Raw genomic sequence first — 25,423 nt, 5'->3', positions numbered from 1 at the left:
AGGGTAAATAGAGACACAGGATGAGTGTCTTTCACAAACTATCCCCCTTCCTTAAGAAAAGCAGAATAGGCAGAGGCTCAGATATTCATGAGTAACTGACCAAAGATACATGATTTTTGTCCAAGTAGGACAGCAATCACTACTGAGATGTTAGGAAAATACCAATGAAGATGCCTCTACCCAATAATAAAATATCATACTGGACACACACTGACTTCTTTTAGTGATCGGGGACTCTAGGTGACAGAATCAAGAGGACAGGGAGAGTGTGTGATGATTGTCCCTCTTTATTCTAATAATCCTCCTTTTCACGCCCCGCTGATCAAATCTCTAAGGATGGGTTCATGCTGAGACACGGCTTCCTGCCTCCCCCTCCTCCAGCAGCCTCAGCAAAGCAGCTCACCAAGGCTGGAGAAGACGCCTAGACTTCATTCTACCATTACAGTCAAATTTCCAAGCGCCAACTGGAAATTATGTCTCCAATTTTCTTGTATCTTTGTTCCAGAAACTGTGAGAACATTTTTATCATGACTTGATCTCTTGTGTTCAGTTTTAATAATGTTGTTCACTTGTGTTACCAAAGCACTCCATCCTAGGACCATGGTTCAAAGTTTCTGCCGCTTGGAGAAGGAAACGTTCGGGTCCAGCAGGGAAAGGATCCGAGGAGAGAAAGAAGCTCAGGAAAGTGAAATGCTTTTAGATTTACTCTACACTCTAGTCCCAAGAGCTGCTCACCTATTTTTTAACCTCTTCCTATTTTTCCTCCACTACTTAACACATCCTAGTGCCTTTAGAATAGGTGAAAAACATCTGGCTAAAATAGAATATGGATTATACTCAGCCCGTAACTTCATATTGTATACAGTGGGCTGTGAAGTGTCCTTCTTTCATTAGTTTTATGAAAAACAAATAACAGTCTGCTTTTCTGAAGACAAAACAGTAAGAACAGAGATTCAAATTCCTAGCAATTAGTCTCCTCCACAGCCAGAAGCTGGACAGCTGGTAACCTGCTGTTTTCCTTTGAGCTTCCCAGATTAGATTCTAAATGCAATTTAATTCCAGACTCCAATATACACTTCCTGAGCTGTGCATCAAAAGAAAGACTTATGTAACAAATTTGAATCGCTATTGATTATACACTTGCCATAGACCACTGGCTGTATTAGGTACAATAAAAATTTTCCAATTTTATCATAACTTAAATATATTAAAGGACTTGCAGCATAAAAGAATCCTGTAAAATTTCCCTAACACAAAGTAATCTTGTTAGAAAACCAATAAACAGTCCTTAGCCTATCCTCTTTAATAAATATGGATTTTCATATAATGGTTTAACTTAAGTAAATCTATATTTAAATTCCCCCTTCCATGGGAAAATGAAAGATCTATGAAAGGAAAATTCAGAGTGTGCTATGAATATCAAAGAAATAGAAATGTAAGAAGAGCTAACTAACTTTCAATACAAATCCAATCACAATGCATAAGTAGGAATATGTGAAAATTCATTGAGTTTGCTGCAGGATTACGCTGACAGTGACTGTGACCTACAAAAGTAAAGTAAAGGAAGAGCAGACAAGAGACCCAAGGACAAGGACATAAGTGCCCCTCAGACCATGGGCTGTCGTCCCACAGACGCCCTGCCCCAGCCGGAAGAGAGCCCAGCCCCCCACCCTTCTCCAGCGATGGCACAGTTGTCACCTCTCCTGGGGCCATCAGGAGCAGACACCCTAGCATGGGAGTGAAGGATGCCTCCCATCTTCCCAGGCTCAGTTTCCCTTTGCTTTGGTATACTGATAAGCAAAAGAGGGCTCAGTGTGGCACTAAAAAGACTTTCCCTTAAAAAAAGTCAGTTCACTATAATAAGTGAAATTCTTACTTCCTAGTCAGTAGTGAATTGCTAAGGGATGGTGGTGTTTGGTTTGTTTATTGTGCAGGAATGCCATATTCTTATGTGGGCAATATAAAATCTCTGCTCTTTAAATTTCCTGACATTACAGTTTTTCTTCCTGTCATTTTTAAGGGATTATATAACCTTTTCTCAGTCCCAGATTCCAGATAAAACATTTCTTTGAAATCTAGTTAAAATAACAAAAGAGAAAAGGATGATAAGAAAGCTTGTGAAGAGCAATACAAAGTAAATCTCAGAGATTAACTGAGCGTCACCTCCTCCTCTCCACAGATCAGTGCTGGCTGCCAGTGTGCTCATCTTTTTCTTCAGTGTTCACTGCCTCCCTTCCCTCTGTGTCCTTCTCTTTCCTAACAGAATGGCTCAGTCCGCAGGCCATTCGACGAGGTCCAAAACCAGAGCGCCTACACCATCTGTGATTAGGGTAAGTGGGAAACTGTCTGAGTCAATGGAGCCGTGACCACGGAGCACCCAGAGCCAAACAGCAGGGATGCAGCCTGAGAAGGAGGGCAATGCCACTCAAGTGGCGGCCTCATGCAGACGGAAGGGCACAGCCCAAGCTGGGGCTGAGGATGTGCTAGCAGGGGAAAGGGTGGGCATGGCACTCAGTGGAAAGGCATCTGAGGGCTGGACACAGCTACATTCAGGGAGTGAGAAAGTAAGCACACAGATCGGGAATCATGGGAGCCAAAGCTTCTCACTGCTGGTCAAAGGAAATATTATCCATGTGTAGTTAGAGTGCATAGTCTGTCTGTCTGTATGTATATATGTCTATCTGTAACTGCATGCAGGCCTCGCCTTTGTGGAATGACATCCAATGGCAAGGAACACCTACTGCTCAGACCTTGCCTCTGTGTGATGTTCTCCACTAAAGAGAACCAGGGCTGCTAGGACACATGGCTGAGTACAGAGCTGGGTCAAGGAAGAACAAAGCAAGCCTGAAACATTGTGTGGGGCTGGAAACCCAGGGAGAGCCTAGAAGATGACAGGGCATGTCCAAAGGGACAGAAGCCGGGTCGATGGGTGCACCCTTGGCAAGTCTGAGGCACCACAGAGGCACCTAAAGGAGCAGCGATGGTCAGGGGAACGGCCTATCGGATAAAGTAGAAAACACAGTCTTTATTCACATAAATAAGTGAATAACTAAAAGTCAGATAGAAACAGGAACATGTGCCTCTTTTTAAAGTATCTTCCCATAAAATGTGCGTTGAAAACAAAGTAGAAAGCCTGGTGGACAAATGAACATCACAGCAAACAAGGCAGAGTGTCACCTTGTGTCACTTGATAAACTTCAGGAGGACACAGACAGCACTGAAGATTCAGGCTCCAACGCAGAACCTGAGTCTTTACCAGGCAACATCAGGCAAGTCAAGAGGGAAGACTATTCGTACCTGAAAGGACCTTCGGTTTCCAAAGGGGTGAGGATTACACACACCTTAGGAAGACTAAAGGGCCATTCTAGACCGAAGCGCAGAGCCTTGGGAACACACTGCCAGGTGTGACTGCAAGCTGGGCCTTCGCCCTGTGTGAAGCCCTGGATGGGTCCAGCTACAGGAATGTGCATGGGTTCTGAGAATCAAACCGCAGGATCAGAGCAAGGCAAACTTCCCCAGTTTGACAGAAGCTGTACAAATCTACAAGCAAAAGAAACAAACTGTAGAAAATTCAAAGCACTGGGGTGATGGGACAGAAAACTGGGAACTTAGCTTGAAGTGGTTGCATGGAAGAATAATTCTATGACTGCTATTGATAACTTGGAGATTATTTCAAAATAAAGGTTACAAAATGAATTGCGGTTATTCTTAAAAATTTAACATGAATTAGGGAAAAACATTTAAATTTTCAATTATTAACTAAATTCCCTCCATAAAGACCTCTTTCAGCCAGAGAAAGCATTGCATTTTAAGGTAGGTACTGGCAAAGGAAATTTTCTGAGAAAGATGAATTCAGTTTCGTAGTAAAAGACAGGGAACAAAACTGCCCAGAGCCAAACAGCAGGGACTGACACTAAGTCAGTATCTGAAAACTCAGGAAGTACCCATGATCTCAGCGGATCACCACTGTGTGAAAACACACAAGGACACAAAATGGCTAATGTGTACTTGTGCTAAACACAATGCATGCATTTGTGGTGGACTGGAAGTCAGAAAGATGCTAACCAGCACACACAGACAAGCACTCTCTTTAGACCAAGCCAGTAATCCTAACTCTAACCCTAACCTTAACCTTAACACTATTATTGCTGTAATCAATAATATCACTACAATACAATCACCACAGTCATGACATACTCATTTATTATTTTCATTATACGATATACTACATTATTATTTTTATTCACAGGGTGCACAAAACTTGTTCGATTTTTCTCCCCCTGCAAGCCAGTGGTACTTTTAGATTATATTTACAGAAATGGCCAATAGTAGTAAAGGCTCTTTTCATATTTCAATGTTTACCTACAAACCTCCTATTTTACAGCAGCTGGCATATTCCATTTTTCCCAGCTATTGCAATGGTTATGAAATTATTTCTGAAGGCAAAGGAAACAGACAACATGTTCTTTTCAATGTTATTCTTAAGTGAAATGCTATAGAGTAAAGCATTTTTATCTTTTTTGCTAGGCGAAAATTATCTTCTCTTCAGGGTCTGTAGACATGAAGTACTTTTGTTTGTTGGTTTGGGAAACTGAGTAAATAAAAGTTTGGGGTTACATTCTTGTCCATTTTTTATTAATATAAGCAAATAAAAATAGACCTAGAAAACTCCAACTGACTACAGAGTGTGATAACCTAGAATACACCAAGTTCTTTGCAAAGAACTTACTTTTTCCTCTTATTTTTAACCCTGTCTGACTTTGTGAATGCGTATTAAATCTCATCCAAGATTTTTTCTATCACATGTGCACCAGCAAATGTTCCATTTATCCAGGAAGGAGGTAGAGAGATAGGTACAAAATGTTCCAGGATCTGCCCATGGGGTCCCCTGAACCGCCAAAGTGCTGTGAGGTGGGAAAGGGGTGAAGGTCCCGTCTACGTCTACGGAGCAGTGAGAGGGTTCTCACATTATTTGCAGAATGTAAAGCCACTGAGGAGACTGCTTTTGTTGCTACTGGAAAACCACACCCACCATCCTGACCTGGGTGGACCACTACCTGCAGCTGTGCTCGCTGGCTCACGTGAAGGGAAGGGTGGAGTTTATGGAAGAAAGGGGGATACTCCATGAGTCCCCTCTATGGTGAAAAGCAAGAAAAATCTGGGGCAGAGATAACATGCAAAGGAACATCTCTGACACACCCTCGTGGGCACAGCCAGATGTTCTCTCCAGTAGAACGGTGGCTGCCAGAGGCTAGGATTTTAGAGAAACCAGGAGAGGTTGGCAAAGGCTAAGCAGCGCAGTTGTAAGATAAACAGTTTCTAAGTCCTAACGTGCAAGATGATCATTATAATTATTACCCAACGCACAGCAAATTGTTTAGAAAAGTACAATTGTCATGGTTAAGTTAGATACTTTAAAATGAACATTTCACGTTCTGTTATTCATTTGCTTAGTTACCGGTCATGCGCCCTCTGTGTCACAGGTTACTGGAATTTATCAAGTGGAACACATGGAAAGCAGTATGTTTTCTCTGCTTCTCTGTCTCCCCGAAGTGGTGCTTCCTAGTAATCCCTGAACAAGCTTCTGTGAAACCCCATGCTTGGTGTAAAATTAAAGATCGCCTTTACACTCCATGTGGACACAGCACACTTGTGCACACAGCCCTCTTCAGCTGTTCTTCTTGAACATGATCCTAGGAGATGCGTGTTGAGAAAGCGGAGCCCTCGAAAGCTTTCAAACCACAAGAGCTTACAACAAGCTCAAGGGGAAGCCTCCAGCTTCATCTCAGGTTTCCAAATGAAACATCCTATCAAGTGCATGAAAAACTGGTTTCCCAGGTGCTGTAGGGCTCAGAGGACTCTGGCCTGAAGCCCCCTTCTAGCACCAGCAGCATAGCACAAGGCTAGAGCATTTACCTCTCATGAATAAGGAAGACCACAGGTTCCATGTCCAGGAGACGAAAAATAAAAATGAACATAAAATCCATTTTCCAAAGGCTCGATGCTGTTCAGAGCTGTAACTCTCAGCCTCACTACATTATAGGCCATGGCCACAGCTGTTATGGCTGATCCCAAAGGAAAAGAAAACAGACATTTTATAGGTAAAAAGAGAGAGGCCGTTAGGAACAACTCCAAACTGCTGACAGTCATGTTTATTAATTTTCATAAACAGAAATCAAATAGCTTTTAAAATGCTTTTAACTAATTAAATAGAAAGGTTTCTGTGAAATGCCATTTATTACTACAGCAAGAGCTGCTTTCACAGCATTTTGAGAAACCATATTTTTTCAGTGTCCACAGACCCGCCAGGAGATTGACAAGTAGAGAATTTTTTGTCCACTGTAAGGAGGCAGGTGGGGAGAATTATAAAATTGATTGTATAAATTTTCAGTCTAAAAATAAGAGTGCTAAATTATAATACATGGAAGCAATGCCTTTAAACTATCAAAAGCCTTATCACCATTCAGCAATCAGCAAAGTGCAGGTGCTGCACCCAGTTTTCCTGGTAGCAGTGTTCCCTGCCCTGCGGCTAGTGGCACAGTGAGGGTAGATCCCACCTATCGAGGCTGGCTGGGGCTGGGTGACAGTCAAGGACAATGACACGAAGCAGGCAGAAAGGAGCGGCCAGATCCACACCCTGGAAGGAAACTGGCCCCTCTTCACACCCCTGAAAGAATGTGGAAGGTCATCAGTCCTCCATGCAGAGAGAAACCCACCTGCCAGACCAGGTGTTCCTTGGCCCCCGGGGTTGCAGACAGGCAGACGCTCAGCACAATGGTGTGGGAGGAGGAGGTGAGGACGCTGGCGATGATGGCATCCCTCATGTTGAAGGGCAGCATGGTGTACACCACGAAGATGATGAAGAGGAAGAAGGACACCTGCAGTGAGGAGAAGAACATTAGAGTCACAGAGGACCTGGGCTCCGAAGGGCTCCCCCTTCCTTCCCATGGAAGGCTGCGGGGAGCAGCAGGCTCACTGAGGATGGCATGCTGAGACACACCCAGGGGGGAACACAGTTTTGTGTAAGACTGTAGGACACTTGGGTTTGGTTTCCAAGCCACTGCAAACATTACAGGTAAACTGATCCCTGAGCAGGTGGAGATGCAAAGCTGGTCTTAAACTATCAGTGTCTGGAGTCCGTGCTTTAGGGTTAGTAAAGGCAAGTGCACAGCACATGGGTGTAGATGGCTCAAAAAGAGAAGATCTGGGCAGATGAGGCTGAATCTAGAATAGCTATAAGTCAGCAATTCCACTCCTGTGCATACACCCCAAAGAACTGGAAACAGGTACTCAAACAAACTCAGGTACGCATATGTTCATTACAACCCTGCATCAGAGCAAAAAAGCAGAAACACAAATGTCCATGGAGGGATGAATGGATAAACAGCAGCAGGCACATTCCTATAAAGGAACGGTCCTCAGGCATACAATGGAATACAGTACCAATCCCCGCTATGGTGTGACTGAACCTCAAAAATATTATCCTGAGTGACTGCGGGTTGGGCAGAAGACCCCATCTTATAGGATCCCATTTAGACAACGTGTACTCAATACATTCAGAGACAGACAGCAGGTTCATAGCTGCCAAGGTCTGGGGTTGGCTAGGTGGTCATGGAGCAGAGTAACTGCTTAATTAGTACAATTTGCAGAGTGGGGTGAGGAGAAAGGTTTGAAGCAGATAGAGGGGCCGGTTCCACAATATCAAAAACATACCTCATGCCACTGAATTCTTCACTTTAAAATAGTTAATTTATGTCATATGAATTTTACCTCAATAGAAACAATTAGTATGGAACCACTTAGAGGAAGGTCTGGAATGGAAAAGAAAATGTTCCATAATTACTAAAATGGGTATTTCATTACCAAAGAAGCAGAGATGAAAGCCCATCAAAATGAATCAAAAGGAGATATGCCCAGCAGGGAAGGGACTGAGGTAAGCGAGGCAGGCAACTGGTGCTGGGGACTCTTTGCCAGTCACTCCAGGGCAGAAGTGAAGGTAAGGAAGGTGATCCCCCCGTCACAGCCCTGTGCTGCTTGGAGGAGACACTAAAGCCCAGCACAGCTGAAGGGCACAGTCCTGGCACAAGTCCTGGTATCAGGTCCTGAGCATGACCTGGTGTAAGGCTGACCTCCAGATAGGTTTATAAAGAGTGCCTCCCAGAGGATACCAGGCTTGGTCCCATTCCCGTGATCAGGGGACAAATCTATCCCCAGAAAGCAATGGTCTATTGCCACATCACAACTCCAGGGTGATATCTTACAAGCTTGTAAGCATTTGTGTAACTGTCACAGGCAAACAAGCACATGGGATCTGGAGTAGTCACAGCCCCCAAGTACACTTGGGTGCCACCACACTCACAAATGCTATGAGCTCCCATGGAGGCGGCAGGTTCTGGCTGTGGGTGTGCACGGCAGGATCCTGGTTCTTGGGGACTTTGTCAGCCAGGTGGACAGGGCCATGCCTGCCCACTGCTGTCACCTTTCAGCTTCCCCATTCCCAAGGCCCCGTCTGAGAGACCACGAGGTGCCCTCCAAACCATCTTCTCTTTGTTGCAAGTTTCACCACTTTAGAATGGTGGCCAAGAAGAAAGTCACCAGGTGTAGGCAGAATGACCAGAAATCCTCCACAGCAAGCTGGGGTTCCTATGGACCATCTGCCTCAAGCCCCCGTTTCCTCCCCTTCGATCTATATTTATGAGGGCCCTCCGGCCAAGAACTGTGGGTGAACTCATTACCATAGCAATATATTTTTTTCCTGGCAAATATTTTCTTTTCATCTCTTCAAAATAAAAGACTATGAAGATGTTTGGGCATAAAGCATCATCATGTGTATTTTCAACTTGTTCCATTACGTGCATGGAATGTGAATCCAAAGTTTCCGACCCCCAAAAACCTCTCAGATGGTTTCTACATCAAGATGCAGAGTGGAGATGAAGAGACCACCAGCTCTGCGTGGGGCAAGGTGCCATTTCATGCAGGGGGCAGGTAATCCCCACAGCAGGAAGGAGCGCCATCCTCACACATCTTCCTAAGCAAGAATGTGCAGAAAGACTTCTTGGAACTAATCATCCTATTTCCAAACCACTAATAAGCAGGGAGGGTATTCCCTGAGTGCTTGCTGCCTGGGCCCTTCCCAGCTTGTCACAGGGCCCTGGAAGAACTGCCGAGCTAAGGATTCATTAGGAGGGAGAAAAACAATGGCTGCATATCCCCAGCATATCCAGGAAACTGAAATGACTTTGGAATACCATCCACCAAATTAGAGGAGATATTTTCAACGAAGATACTGTTATTTCTGCACATGGCGCAGATGCAAAAACCTGTGTCCTACAAGAGGACTTGGTCCGGGGATAGCACTGTAATGAGCTTCAGGCTCAGCCCATCCTGCAGATGACCTCCCCGGCCCAGAGATACAGGAAACCTGGCCAGTGACTTATGGTCGCCAATATCAGAGCTTAGCATGAGCCCTGGGTTCTAATCTTCAAGCTTTTCTTGGTATGAAGCTCACAACATTTCCCTCATCTTCTAGATACAAATCTGATTCTTTAGAAAAGAAGCAAACCTTCAGCAAGAAGGCGTGAGAAGGCACGAGGGCACACTGATCACTTCTGAGAATGCTGACACGCACGTCTGGCACCCAGCCGTGGGCCTCAGGTCCTGCGTTCTCTCTGTGCACACCCACTTCATTTTTACTAGTTATTTCAGCATCGCTAATATTTCAAAGACACATTCCTCTGCTTTCATCTCTATACATGTGACTTCTAGTGTGTGCTTATTAGAATAAATAATAATAATCTGGAGTGAGCATTTATCAAAATCATGAGTTAAGGGAACAGTTGTTAAGAAATAAAAGCCAGGAGTTAAAGCAGAAGTTTTGTGTTTTAAATGTTGATGATCAGCACAGATTCAGTTGAACAGGGTGGCGAGACCTTGGCATGGGTGACATCTGGGGTGGGATAATTCTCTGTCCTGTGAATTGCAGTGTGTGCAACAGCAGCCCTGGCTTCCATCCTTGAGATGTAACAATTGCACGTTTTTCTTGTAATGCAAACATTGTTAGCACCTTTCGAAATTATCGTAACTTTTGAACAGCCTAGTTTAGGGCAGCTTCATGATTCTAAAATTCTAACATCCTTTCCATTATACATGTCTTCGCAAATGCTTTGTGCTTTGAAGTGGAAGCTCATTGGCAGCCTTATTAATAAAATTCAGACAGAGAACAGACCTGCAGCTTCCTGAATACAGGAGTTCTTGAGAAGTGCTCACTTGTGGATGGCAAAAAGGATTTTCTAAAGGTTAATTAAGCAAATTGCATTAAATCAAGTTCAGGGCTTCGGTGGCAGCATCTCAGAAATTAGGCTATTAGTACCTGAGCAGTATCTGCTGTCAAGACTGGACGACTTCATTTCAAATCCAGTGGGTGAAATGTCCTTTGCAACTTATTAATCTCAGAAGGATGTAAACTGTTAATCCTGCTTTCCAATGCAACTTCAAACAGTGCTGTACATAAGACTGAAATGCATTTGGTGCATCTGAGGAATGTAAGTAAAAGGCTCCACAAAGTCTGATGCATCTCTAGGTTTTCCATGTTACCATGGGGACACGAATTCCCCTACTCTGGACCTCTCTGTCCAGAGGCTGAGCAAAGGAGTCACTGATCAGCTCTCTGGACCCTGCCTAGGTTCTCCTAGGCTGACGGAAGGGCAGCATCTGTCCCACCACAGCACTTCCCGGTGTGTCACCTTGTGCCAGCCTGGTGTCTGCCTTTGGCAAGATGTACATCTCCTCCCTCTGAATTCCTATGGAACCTGCAGCTGCACGAGTACCTAACCAAGAGCTTGCCTCTGTGTGTTTCTGAACATGTTCATCCCGCAGGGTAACCCATTTCTATTCAGGATGGCTCATCTTCCACTCACCTGGATGTAAACCACTGAAAGTCCCCTCTGCAGAGCCCTCCTTCACATCCTTGCTCAGACACTGTCTTCTGACCCGGGTCTCGAGCACGACTTTGCCCCTGCTCACGTTTCCTCCCACTAAGCTGGGTCTGTCTTTCTATTTCAAAAGAGGTACGCTCTATCATCTCTGCCTCCCTCCTCTTCCCTCTGCCCCTCAACTCAGAGTGTAACTCTCCATTTGTGTCCATCCTTTCTCCGTGTCTTGAGTAACTCTCAGGATCCCTCGGACCACAGGGTACAGGTTTACTTCAACACCTTCCTTTCAGTGCGTTCAGGATCCATAGAATGTTCTGCCAAACAAAATATGAGTAGCAAGGCTCCATCCTTTTCAGGTGGAAACCTTAATTGCATAACTTGCCACGTCCTCTTCCTTCCTTGACGATCACTGGATTGGCATTGGAGCTCCTCCAGGGGGGGGGGTCCCCGGTGAGAAGCAGAATCCCTCAGTTTGGGACCGATAAGCTCTTACTGGGTTCAGCCCAAGTCCCTAAGCACAGCTCATGCAGCTCTGGTCCTGCCTGATAACCAGGTCTTCTTCATTCACAGTCTCTGTCTCTGTCTCTCTCTCTATCTGTAGATTGTTTTTCATCACTTAACTACACAGGGTACAAATCTTTTCAAGTCTACAGATGTGAATGTCCTATTTTTTCCTAAGCACTACATTTCCTAAAGCATTCCGTGGTAACTATTTCTTCATGCTGACTGCTCATGGTGGCACAGGTGCCTCTTTATTGACTGCCACTAACTCTCTCACTTTCCTGTTTGCTGATTGCTAATACTCTCTCTCACCTCCCTTGCTCCACCAATCTCCTTTCTCTAATGCACCCAGCATACTACTTACCTGTCCACTATTCCTGTTTCTGAATGCACAGGTCTAATACTCTTTCCCTTGGATGACCATCTATTCTGGTTAGACCAGAGAACATTCTAAGAAATGAAAAAAAAAAAAAGTCTCTTCCTTTTACATTTCCTAGATCTCTTTTCTGGTCTTAATCATTGTGTTTGTATTTCCCATTTAATTGTTAACACTCACTCACGATGGTGCTATGGATTGGGAAATGGTGGTCAACTTAATGCTAGCGGAATTAAATCACCCAGCTGCTGAGCGTAGATGGTTTCACCTGAGGAAAGTTGCCTGCATAAATACAGACTGGGGGGGAGAAGCGAGGCGTTGAGGCATTGAGGTGTTGAGGCATGGAGACACTGTGGGTTCTCCTATGAGTTGCTGTTTGAGCCTTTGGTTCTCCTGAAGAAGCTCTGGTCCTTATATCAAGCACTGCTTCCTGGCTCTGGAGGGGAAAAAGTGTGCCGCATGGTCTCCAGGAAGAACTTGTCACACTGGTTCCCTGGCATGTGCTTGACTGTGCTTGTCGTTGGAGGAGCTCAGGGCCTCCAGGTCGCTGAGGATGGCTGTTGTGCTTTGCAGGACAGCCCTGGTCTTGCTGTGAGTGTGACTTCTCGACTCCAGCATAGAACCCTCATCCCACCAGCACAGCTCCTTCACCCTGCTAGCACAGACTTTCTAGCTTCCACGGCTGACCTTTGGACCTTCCCAGCACGAATCCATAAAAGAAACTGGCGTGAATCCTTCTTGTGGGCTCTAGACCTCCAGCTGGACTCGTGGGAGTCACTGTCATGAGCTCTGGGTCTTCATCTGGACTCATGTGGAACATTGCTGTGGGGATTCAGGTCCTTGGCTAAATATTCTGTCAGTGTTGTGGATATATTTCTCTGCGTTTTCTTGTGTTAACTCTGTAGGACCACCATAAAATAATATTATAAATTCTGTGTCCTGATTCTAATTGTTCTCTTCAAAATCCCTGACTACAACAACTGGTTAAAGATGCTTTGAGAGCGAGGAATAGATTTCCTTAAAGCCAACACTTCAACTGCTAGACAAGACCTGGCACATAGTAGGTATTCCATGCACATTTGCTGCCAGCATGTAAAGTCTATTCTGCATCCTGACATGACCTGAGGCACATCCACAATATTAGCATCTACCCACTAAATGCATCGCTAGGAGCATTCTCTTGTCTTCATTAATCCTATTGGCCTCATCATTAGCTGTAAACATGCTGATTCTTGAATTAGCATCTTTCTACTTAATGGACCAATTACATTAAAAACTAAACTGGAGTGACATGGTCAGATGCCTGTGGCCAGCAGCAGCAGATCTTGTGCAGAATAAGAAACAGCTTCGCCTTTGCAGGAAACACAGACCGCGCCACATAGCACCTCCTCCTCACTCCATGTCCAGCAGCCCTGAGAGCTAGAGGAAAAGTGTCTTTGAGGACTGAAGGCAGGAGGGCAATCTGGGTCTATGGAATGAAGGAATGACCCTGCTGGGCTCCTGCTCTGCCGTGAAAACTCCAGAGCTCAAAGAAAAAGAGCTTCCCTCTCACATTCTAACTCGCTCTCACAGCAGCTGGAGAGGAGCAGGCTATTCCACCCTGTGCTGGTGATCACAGAAACACAAGCCCTTCCAGAAAGGTCACTTTTAAAGAGATGGGGACAATGAAAACTCAGTAGGCAAGAAGGAAAGGGAATGTTGTCCCTATTGTCTCATAAAGAAGGCTCTTTCGCAGAGAAAAGCTCCTCAGTTTTTGGAGGGTGGATGGTGCTCTTAGGTTCACATCCTGCGAGGGTATCTGCCCATGATGAAAAGTCTCACGGCCCTCACAACACATTGAGCTACAGATGTACAAATGCAAGACCAGAACTGTGCCATGAAATTGATGGATGGAAGGGTCCAATGGATCCACCTCTTTAGAGGCTGGAGCGACCTACATTTGCAGGACCACCAGCGTCAGTGACTTCACGGCTTTTTAAGGGGCAGATGCACGGTGCATCAGTTCTCTGCATCCATCATGACAAAGTACCACATGTTGAGTGACTTAGGACAACAATCATAGAAGTTACTCTGTCGCCATTCAAGGCATACGTGAATTTGCTCTCGGGGAGCTCCTGCCTGCCTCTCTCCCAGCACTTTCTGGGGCTCCTTGCAGTCCTGGGCTCCCACTGGAGGGTAGACCATCCCTCTGGTCTCTGCCAGCACCCTTAAGAGGGCTTGTCCCTGGGCAGATGTGTTTCTCACATGGTGTCTTCTTCTCTGTGTGTCTCCACACAAATTTCCCTCTTTTATAAGTACACCAGCCACTGGCTCTTTAGTCACTCTACATCCACTATAATGATTCCCATCTTACTTTATCACATGTGGAAAGAACCTATTTTCCAATAAGGTCAGATTCACGGGTACTTAGGTTTAGGACATTTGGAGGACACAAGTCAACCTAAAACATCAAGTTTATGCTGTAGACACAGCAGAATTTAATCTCAAGTACTGTCTGCCCACTTCACATCCCAAGATCCAACTCCAAGTCAGAGATTAAAATTAAATGTCCACAATACCAAGATTATTTGCATCTCAGATATCCAAGATAACTTGGAAAGTTCTTGTTGTTCTTTTACTTTGACAGATAGTTACCATGGACGTGGACAAGCACTAAGAACAGCTTAAGCAGAGCAGTGTAGACACAGGCATGATGCTAAGTTGACTGTACCCACGTCAGAAGTGTCACTGTGCCGCCCGCTCCCAGCTCTCAGGCCTCTGGGTTCAAGCCTGTGGACTTTGAGAATAGTTCTGTCAGAGTCCAATGACAAGAAAAAAGTTCCATAATGTGCCAACAATAGCTCAAAAGATGAAACTTCTGTTTTTTTTCCAAAGAGTCCCTCAGATCTGATTCCTAATGAAGATCTTGTGTTCCTCTCATTCCCTTCTAGAATATATAAACATGCATAATCAGCAAGATAATCAGGATCAGTTATGCAAATCAGTGGTTCTGTGGAGAAATGCACCATCAGAGATTTTTCTATTTTTGTTATGTTAATAGCGTTAAGGGAAATAACATCTCAGTGAACATAATGCAAGTATTTTATAACCAGAAGCTGAGCTTTCCAAATCATTTTGCTCTCCAGTAGATCTCTGAGAAGTCAGGAACACCATAATGCTGCACTTTAAGTAGTATTTTAATTTTTAAAGACATAGATTTTCCTAAAATTCATAGGCATTACACCATCCTCATTACAGTGTTAAGATATGGTTTTGATAGCACTGTAAGTTATCACTGGAGAATATAACTGCACAAGCAAAACATAATACAACCTGCACAAAAAGGTAGAATTTGTTAGATACTTCTCTGAAGGAGATACACAAATAGTAAACAAACTTATCGAAAAAAATGTTCAGTACCACTAATCATCAGGGGAATGTAAATTCAAATCATGATGAGCTCCCTCTCACCACTATCAGTACAGCTATTACCACAAGACAAAATATGGCAAATGTCAGGCAGGATGTGGGTAGAGAGGAGGCCCTACATGCCGTGAGTGGGAATGCAGCACCATACAGCCATCATGAAAGGCTGTAGAATGACTGATTACTCAAAAAAACCTGAATCAGGATTGCCAAATGATTACCACATCAGGGCACTTAGACTTGAAGTCAGTATGCAGAAGACACCTCTACCTTCCCCACTCACCGAGGCCAGCATAGGGACTCAACCTGAATACCCAGCAGCAAAAGAATGAACAAACATGCATGGAGGAATATTATTTGGCCTGTAAAAAGAAGGCAGTCATTTCCAACAACATGGATAGAACTAGAGGAAATTATGCTAAGTGAAATAAGCCAGGCATGGAAGACAAATCCTACACGTTCTCACTTATGTTTGGAATCTAAGACATGGAACTCAAAGAAGCAGAAAGCAGATGGTGGGGAACAGAAGTCCGAGTTGGAACATGATGATCAAGGGCTACAACCCTTGCTTCATCTTTCCCTTGAGACCTACTGTGCGGCCCACCAAGTATAATAAGCAACGATACAGTGAACACTACTGAACTCTACAGAAGGAAATTCTAAACATTCTCAGCACAAAAATGCTCAGTACTTGAGTGGATGGACAGGCGAATTAGCATCATTCCATCATTCCACGCTGCACCATTGTATTCAGAAATCAGCACCACTCAGTTAAAAACTACAAATTAAAATGAAAGAGTCATTTAATATACTAATCTAACTGGGCATTGCACTCTACATGGACAATAAAACTTTCCCTTGAATATTATCTTCACTTCAAAGCATCATTGCTTTTGAGAATATATATGTTAAATTAAGGCCATTTTAATAACTTCCCGAAGACATAACCAGAGATTTATACAGCTAGAACCACACTGTAAATTTTGGCAGAACAAAGCTGGGCCAGGAATGCAGCAGCTGTAGATGGTTTGCCTAACATACTCAAAACTGTGGGGTTGATCCCCAGCACTGAGAAAGAAAAAAAAAAAAAAAAAAAAAAACCAGTTCTGCTAAGTAATAGTTACCTTTCCATCCAGATTAGTGCTCTCCTATCTTGCTCTTTGATCACACGCAAATAAGGAGCATTTTGGCTCACTATTATGTTTTCTATGCAAATACGAGTGCAGGAAGTCTTCTCTGCTGCAACTGGATGAATCTCAGCCATTTCAGTGCTCAGTGAGCACATCGCCCTATTAGGGCTTCCTTAAGGGGCTAAGGCTCCCCTGCTCCCCCAGCTGACTGAGCAGTGTCCCCTCCTTTCACCCCTTTCTTCCCACTCCTCCCAGAGGGGGCAGGAACACATGGATCAGGGATCCTATGAGTCTCTGTACAGGGGCTGGTGGACCGGCATCTCCTGCCCCCAGAAGGGCCACCAACCCCCAGCTCTGGGCTTCAGCTGAGAAACTGGCAGTGCCTAGGGATGCCAATCCCCCAAAACAGCTCCTAAGGAAAGTGTCTGCTCCCACTCAAGGGCTTCTCCACAGAGGTCATCCAGATGGACCCCAGCCCTGAGCAGAATTCCGCACAGGCCCAGGATGGGATGCTGCCAGGTTCTGTCCTGGTTTCCACTGCCTGTCAGTCACTCCAGCTTCTCTGGGCTTCAGGAGACTTCCTGGGGCTGCAGGCTGATTCCCATGCCTCTGAGACCTGTGTCCTAATTCCATGGCATCTGCCGCATAGATTAGACGGAGCTTTAGCCCAAGTTTTGTTAGCATTTTTAATGGAATGCACTAAACAGAAACTCCAGGTTGTGGAATGGGCCCGGGGAACAGGGATGCAATTTTTAGAGTATGCAACTACATGGGAACCTCTCTCCTTTCCATGATATTTTCCATTCATTTTCCCAAACCCATACAGTTTTTCCTTCCTCATTCTCTCTATCCCTAAAAGGCACCCTCAACCCATCTGTTCCCTCCTCCTGTGGCTGGAAGAGAATCAAGATTCCAGGACCACCCACAGATTCCTGCCTGCATCCACACGGTCTCTGGTTACACCAATATCCCCTAAACAAAATCTCCAAATAAATCAAAGTGACAGCTGGAACAGCACAATCTATCACATCACCATTCCCCTAGCAGTGTCCCTCCAATGGCTCTCTATAACACTAGAAAAAATGCACCTCGTCTGTACCATGCTGGTCCGTGTCCACGGAGTCTGGTGCTGGCCGACATCTCCAATCCCATATGCCACCAATGCCCGGTGGCCACATTCACCGTCCTCCCCACCACCTTCTGTAGCCTCAGGGCCCTGCACTGGTGGCTCTCCAGCCCCAAATGGTCTTCCTGGAATCTTCACTGGACTGGCTGCTTGTCACTCAGGCCTGAAAACTCAAATGCCCACTTTCCGGGGAAAATCCTACAAGCCTCGCTCTCTGAACTATCGTTTCATTTGTTCTTATACATCATTTAAAATTTTAATTTTTTTATCTTCCCTCATGCATAGGTAGGTTCCTGGTGATAAAGGCCCTGGATTCTGTGTCTGAGAATAGATACTAGCATTTGACATATGGCCACAAAGCTTGGATGAAAGGAGAGAGGAATAAGCACACGGGTGTAAGCAGACAGGAAAATCGTGGGCAGGGAAGCCTCTGGACAATCACTGAGGAAAGGCATGTCCTCAGTGATGACTGTCTCTAACTGTGAGCCTGGTTTTGCACATCTGCACTACTTCCTCAGGGAGTGGGACCCAGGATGACAGTCACTGCTATTCCTGGAAGTCTTAACCTCTTATCAATAACAGATATCTAAGAATAGCAGAGCATTACAACTGCACATTCTTCACTACAAGACCCACATATGCTGTAAATAATTGTTACCACTTTCCAGAAAGTCGAGAACATGAAGGCACTTTACTGTGCTCTGATGGCACTTACCTGGTGTTGTAGTCAGAGGTTGGTGAGGAAAAAATTAGAATCAGGATATAGAATTTATAACATTATTTTATGATGGTCACCCAGGATTAAACACAAGAAAATGCAGGAAATCTATCCACAACACTAAAGACCTGGAATATTTAGTCAAGGGCCTGAATCCCACAGCAATGTCCTGCTTGAGTCCAGATAAAAACCTAGAGCCCATGACAATGCCTCCCACAAATCCAGCTAGAGATCTAGAGCCCAAAAGAAGGACTCACACCAGTCTGTTTTACAGATCCGTGCTGGGAAGGCCCAAAGCTCAGTGATGGAAGCCAGAAAGTCTATGCCAGCGGGATGAAGAAGCTGTGCTGGTAGGTTGATGGTTCTACACTAGAGCAGAGAAGTCACGCTCAAAATAAGGACCAGGGCTGTCCTGAAAAGCACCACAGCCATCCTCAGTGACATGGAGGTCCCAACGTCCTCCGACAATGAGAACAGTCCAGTACATGCCAGAAAGCCAGTGTGACGAGTTTCTCTTGGTGATTAAATGACACACATCTTCCCCTCCAGAGCCAGGATGCTCGATGTAAGGACCAGAGCTCCTCCAAAGTGAACCACAATCACTCTCACCAACAAGGTCCTGAGCTCCTCTGATGACAATGGTCGAACTCACACTGGAGAAGCTAGTCATGAGGAGCTCCTCCAGGGGAACTAACAGCTCAAAACAGCAACACTTAGGAGAACCTACAATGCCCAGCTCTTCTCTGTGTCTCTATTTATGCTGACAGCTTTCCTCAGGTGGACCATCTGCACTCAGTACCATGCTGATTTAATTCAGCTGATGTTAAGTTGACCACTAGTTTTTAATCTGTAACACCTGGACTACATTTCTTTCTCCCAGCTCCTCAAGTCTGTGGGAAGCACCAGTCCAACAGCACCTCTCAGCATGCCCGTAATGACCCCAAACTGCCTTCCCGGGGAACTCTAGTTCTCTGCTCCACCATGTACAGGCCTTGGGCCTGAGTTCCAGTTACCCCCAGGAGCTTGTTTGGAGGGTACACACTCTTGGGCTGTACCCTAATTTACTGACTCGGGCTGAACACAACCTTCTCAGGCACTGTTCTTGTGATGCCCATCACTCCCAAGGGGGTCAGTGGGCACCAGAGGTCATGCTACTCTTGCTACGGTGATGACTGTTGTGCTGGAGTCTCCAATATGTCACCAAGTCAGTCTATCCCCACTTCTATCCAGTTTGGTGTCAAACACTAAGCCAGGGGCTTGACGTACTATGAAGAAATAGTACCCATGTCTGACTACTCTCTTAGAAATTTTATGTGCATAGTTCTTGGTCACCACATGGTATAACAAATCTCTTGAATTTATTCTTCCATTCCAACTAAACCTTTGTAACCTTCAATCAACACCTCCACAACGGTGTGCTCCCCAGCCCTCAGTCACCAACATGCCACTCCGAACTTCTGAGTTTAGAATCCACCTGTGAGGGTGACCACGCAGTATTCCTTGTCTTTCTGTGCCTGGCTCATTTCACATAGCATAATGTGCTCCAGGTTCGTCCACGGGGTGGAAAATGAAATGATTTCCTTCATTTTCAAGGCTGGAATCCCACTGTGTCCATGGAGCACACTGTCTTGGCCATTCCCCAATGGGCATGTGTTCCGTGGTGAGGAGCTCCGTTGGGAACATGAGGCAGATGTCTCTTCACCAGGATGAGTTCAAATCTCTCCCATACATCACTTCCTCAGTTTTGAATATACAGTTAGAAGTAGGATTGCTGGTTCCTCAAGCAATGCACCTATTTTTAATTTTTTTCAGTAACCTCCATAATGCTTTCCATAATGGCTGTATTTACTACAATAATACATGAAAAATATCAGAGATATTGATGATGACTGGATAATATAAAAATCTCATTTTTCTCTATATAGTTATCTTAGGCCAAAATATTTTCTGAATATCAACTCTATAGAATGTTAAAACATTTCTTTAAATGTTGTATTATTAAGTAAAAGAACACATATTATGTTCTTTGATGATGAAAAGTCCAAGTTTCAAGTGAGTAGTGATGAAATCATGAATCACTAGAGAGCTTTTATTCTTCTTTTGAAAATGTTATGCAGAGTTAGATTGATGGTAGAATCAAGGTAAAACAATAACTTTCACTGTGCTTTTTTTATTTGAAATAGGTAGGAGGTAGATCATAAATTTTAAATAGCTTGAAAAAATAGTAGGAGAAATAGCCTTGCTTGTTTCTGGTACTTGTGTGTCTAGTATGTTGTCTTCAGGTCTTTAGCGACTATGATTTTCTTCAGTTGCTGATATTTATTTGAAGTCTACAATAGGGAGGCACTTTAGCAACTATTACGGTGCTGTACTTCAGATCTTAAGTGCCCCTCAAGTGGCCTATATATAGGAAACTTGATGTACAGCCTGGGGCGCTACTGGGGAGTGGGGGCCTAGTGGAAAGAAGTTAGGTCGGGGAGGAACATGCACTGAGGGTCACCAGAACCCCAGACTCTTCCCAACTCTCTCTGCTTCCTGACTGTCACAAGCTAAGCATCTCACTCTATCTCACACTACCAGCCAAGGGCTTGGGCTCAGTGTCCACAGCTAAAATCTCTGAACCTGACAAAATAAACCTTTCCTCCTTCTAAGATGGTGACCTCAGCTATTTTGTCACAGTAATAGAAAGCTGACACACAAGTATCATACAAGATTCCTCTTCTAAAGACTGTTGCTTTTTCTTGGAATAAAGGCCAATTTCTTTACTTCTCACACTCTTTTTAGTCCCCTGATAGAAAAATAATGACCACAGGATGAGTGCTCAAGGCTGCTTGGTATGGAGTTGGAAAATGTGGACTTCTCATGGATCATTCACAAACTCTTTCTGTCTGCCTGGAACTGAGCTACCTTCTCCTTTCTCTCTGTTAAATTCTTTACAACACTGACTCTCGTGCCTGGAACAGTACCGTGCTGTTCATTGTCATAGAGCTAGCACCTCCCCAATACCTTTCTGATCTTTAAAGACTTGCTTTGGATGTTGGTTTCTAGAGTAACACAAAATTAACAACATAGGCATTTTCCTTAAACTTTCCTCAGTTTCCTAATGGGGAAGACGTGGTGGAACATATTACCTGTCTATAATTCTCCCTTTGCCTTGGAATATATTTACTACCAACCAACATTGAACCTGGTTGACCACATGATGCCCTTTAAGGAATGGAAGAAGGCAAAATAACAGCATACCAGCTCAGAACTGAGGCTTTACAAGACCTCAGTTTGCACTTCTCCCTCTTACAGTTTGGGTCTGCATAATGAGAGCCCAGTTCTTCAACTGGGCTCTAGGCTGAAGATGCTTGGACCAATGCCACAGTCTACCCTGCCTGCTAAACTGGACAAATCTGTCTACCAGAGAGCCAGGCCAGCCAACTTAAAGCTATGTAAGAAACAGGACATAATAACTGCTGTAAGCCACTGGGATTTGGGAGTACTTTGTTATGCAGCGTTATCAGAGCAGAAACCTATTTGACACCAGAAGCAAGATGCTACTGAAACACAAACTCACAATGTAGGTCACCACCACTGGAACTAGCAAGAAGTCATTACAAGACCCTGGATAATGTTAGCCCACTAAGCAAACAAGTGGTACACATGGATTCTGAGACAAAGATGTCTTCAGGCTTCACAAGCTCCGGAATCACATGATAAAATCTTTAGAAACAACAGTAAACCTAAGAAAAGGTGGCCTCCCCCAGAAATACCTCTCAGTATGTAAGAAAGTATGTCACCCAGTCTAAAATTAACCTTCTGTGGATCTCAAAGTCTTGTTTTTTTGGTGAATAAGCTAACAGCTTTGTTAATGAAGGCAAACATTAGATAATTGTATTATAAGTAGAATTTATTGATGAGATTTCTTAAAAAGTTTTATGTAAATAAGGATTAAAAAGGCACTGAGGAGTTAAGTATTTTGCCTGAAGTCATAAAATAGCATTAAGAATAAATCACACTTTTTTGATGAAGCTAAAATGTTATTCCAACTTAATCCCTGAAGGTCAGCAGAACAACCCGAAGTAAGCTTACGTAGTACACAGAGCATTCGTGTTATTCAGACTAAAAGGAACCTTGAAAATTCATCTGTACCGCCCAAGCACTTTTTTCTAAAACCAGGAAGCCTTTTTTCTCTTCAAATTATTTTTGTCATCAAAATGTAAAGAGAGAAAAAAGATGAGTTCCTTTGGAAGCAATCTGGGAAACTTTATTATTGTTGCATGATTAGGAGAAAATAATGTGCTTTTTGATAATTTTTTAAAAATACATAGTTTCCAGAAGCTGGAAAGTAACTTTCCACTTCCTGCCTTTATATCATTACCAATGTGACTCCTTCACATTTTCACCCCTGCTGCCCCTTGCTTGGGCCCAAGTTGGTGCCAGGCCACCTTCCTGAGGAGTTCCCGGGCCCTCGCTTGGGCTGTGGTGATCAGACAGCCAAAGTCAGTGAATGTGTCACCAAGTTCATCTTTGCTATGGCAACCCTATTAACTTCACTTTCGATTACGCTTGGATTTAAATTACACAGTAGATAGCTATTAAATCAAGGATTTATTCTGAGCTCACATATTTAAGGGGAATTAAACAGACACAGCTCTTGGGTAGCTGGTGTCATAAAACAGATAGCAATTCCCTTCCACCCCAGTGGGCCCAGCAATCACGCACACACACAACCTCTGACAACTCCATTAGCAGAATTACTCAATCCAATTTCACCATCCTCTGGCTTCTCTTGCACCAGTTGTTCGGTAGCAATAACTCTCGCCTCATCTTTATCTTTTCTCTTTCCGTTCTAATGGCAGCTGTTTCATTTTACCCTTAAAGAATTATGGTAAGATCCTTGCCTCTGTGTCTAGTCTACGAGAATGCAAATCTTGCGCGTCTGAGGTTGTTTCAGGTTGAGATCACTGACCTCCATGGAAAGTGCAAAAAGCCAAAAGAGTGGTGCACACTTCGTGAGCGTGAACTGGCGAGGTCTTCAGGACACAGAGCCTGACTTTATCTATGTTTCTGACAACCTTCCAGATGTTTAGACAAACACTTTACTACGGGCTTGGCACCAGGATGGGCTCAACTGATGGCTGCAGGTCTCTGCCTTCAGCAGGAATATCCTAATCTCTACTCATGCACAGGAAAATATTGATGTGTGAAACAATTTGAAGGAGAAGTGATCACTGCCTCTGTAACAGGTGGGCTTTGTAGAAGAGGTGGTATCCTGGCAAATCACTTTGAAAAATACCATCTTAGAAGTAAAGAGAAAACAAAAAAACAAAATAACAACAACAACAAAAGACCCAAAAACAAAGTCCTTGTAAAAAAATGTTATGTAAAAGGGCTTTTATTTATATTCACTGTTTTGGTCCTTATGAATATTCATGTCCATATTCTTTTGAAACATTATATTTATTTAATCTGAAAGGCCAATGCTTCAGATGAGAAAAACTCATGCAGGGAAAATGAGTGAATTATTCATCTAAAAACAAATATTGTTTTGGGGCTCCATTTTATACTTGTGTATTCAACAGCTACATATATCAGTATCCGCTGGAGCTGTGCATTTGTACAATGGGCTCTTACCACAGAAAGACCCACCGAGTTCTGAAGGCCTTGTTTGCCCTTTCCTTTATTCTGAGAGACAGAAACCTCAGGAGAGAGAATGCACATCATCGAGCTGTAAAAACAAATGACTCTGGCATGCTTGGAAGACTCAACTCCTTACCACATGGTGATACACTTTAGCCCACAGCATGGTGGCCACCAGGCCCCTCATGTGGGATCCTCCATCAGTCTGCGCAGCAGCCACCTGGGCCAACTCCAGGACACAGATGGAGTTCCTGCCACCTCCCACACCAGCAGCAAGTGCACATGTGCATGAAACTCCCAGGTTTGTGCAGGACGTGGCCTTCCTACGCTCACCTTATATTCTGTGGACTGGGACTGGGGCTTATATCACCCTGATGGCCTGTCCCATGCTGCTAGACAAATGTGACTGATCACTGCTGTCACAAATGGGCTCTTACCACAGAAAGACCCACCGAGTTCTGAAGACCTTGTTTGCCCTTTCCTTTATTCTGAGAGACAGAAACCTCAGGAGAGAGAATGCCAGTAACAAACCACCTTGGATTTGAATGACTTTCGAATCACTTCAAAATAACAATACAGTGTATTACCTATTGTTATTTTCATTATTCTGATATGCAAGTTGTTCTTATTTTTCATTTCCAAAAAATTCAAAACCACTTCAAGAATTAAAAAGCATTGTACTTTCTTCTGGCTGACCAACATTTACTTTTAAAGTTATAACAACTCTATTATTACTAAATATTAGCAAGTGTATATGAATCTCTGTTTGTTTAGGCGACTGGGCTTCGCAGAGCAATGGTGGCTAAACAAAACGGGAACATCTCACACTCAGGATATTTTCACAGGGGCGTCCCTTGGAAAATGCAGAAACCAAAACAGACTCAACGGGCTTTACAGAAGTATTTGCATTCTAGGTTCTGTGAAATTTGCCGGGTAGGTTTGTATTTAGATTCATGTTACTTATTCTGTTTTGTTTTCTGGACCATAAATAATTATGGTTTTGTAATATACTAAACAGATTCCTGCACGTCATAAGGCTGCCTTTGACCCACTTTCCACACACACCGCACAGGAACCCCATGAGGCCCAAGGGATTGGGAAAACGGGGAGTACATTGGACTGTGGTTCACCATATTGTTTCTGGAGGTGTTTTTCTTCAATCCCAGAAGTTAAAGTGACTTCACCTGGTCACCTCTACTTCAGAGGCAGGACAGAAAGCCCAGCTAACACTCACCCTTGTGTACATGAGTGTACATGAGTCCACCAACACCAATGAGTCTGGACAGAAAAGTCATGTTTTGTTTTCTTTTATGTTCTTCTCCTGCCTTCCCATTTTTTGTTGGTTGTTCAATTATATTCGTTCTCCAAAGTTAGCCTTCAATTTTACAATCAGCTCCGCCTGGGGGTGGGCAGTTCCCTGGACTTGTGGGTGCTTCCTCTGCTATGGAAACACTGCCAGCTCCACCCCAGCCTCCTCCACTGCCTCCCTCACCCTGGGGGCTGCTACCCATCCTCCCCCATGCTAAGAAGCCCAAATGCGTTAGTTTAACCCTGAGATCCATCGTGCTCTGAAGTCCAACCATTTAAGAGTAAGGAAACCGAGTCCCA

General features: G+C 44.1%; 1 protein-coding gene across 5 annotated transcripts in view; it reads right to left on the bottom strand.

Annotated features, from left to right (window-relative positions):
- Adcy2 (adenylate cyclase 2) overlaps nt 1-25,423 on the bottom strand; it is a 396,939-nt gene that overhangs the window by 270,533 nt on the left and 100,983 nt on the right. For all 5 annotated transcript variants that reach the window (XM_063257949.1, XM_063257950.1, XM_063257951.1 and 2 more), the window contains one exon: nt 6,717-6,878. In XM_063257949.1, the coding sequence (XP_063114019.1) occupies nt 6,717-6,878 (162 nt within the window). The remainder of the gene's footprint in view (nt 1-6,716; nt 6,879-25,423) is intronic.

The sequence above is a fragment of the Cavia porcellus genome, unplaced genomic scaffold, assembly GCF_034190915.1.
Source record: "Cavia porcellus strain 051 isolate PalLab524CR breed Dunkin Hartley unplaced genomic scaffold, mCavPor4.1 scaffold_11, whole genome shotgun sequence".
NCBI lineage: Eukaryota > Metazoa > Chordata > Mammalia > Rodentia > Caviidae > Cavia > Cavia porcellus.
Note: the sequence above shows the minus strand (reverse complement) of the source record. Positions and strands in the feature narration are given on the sequence as shown.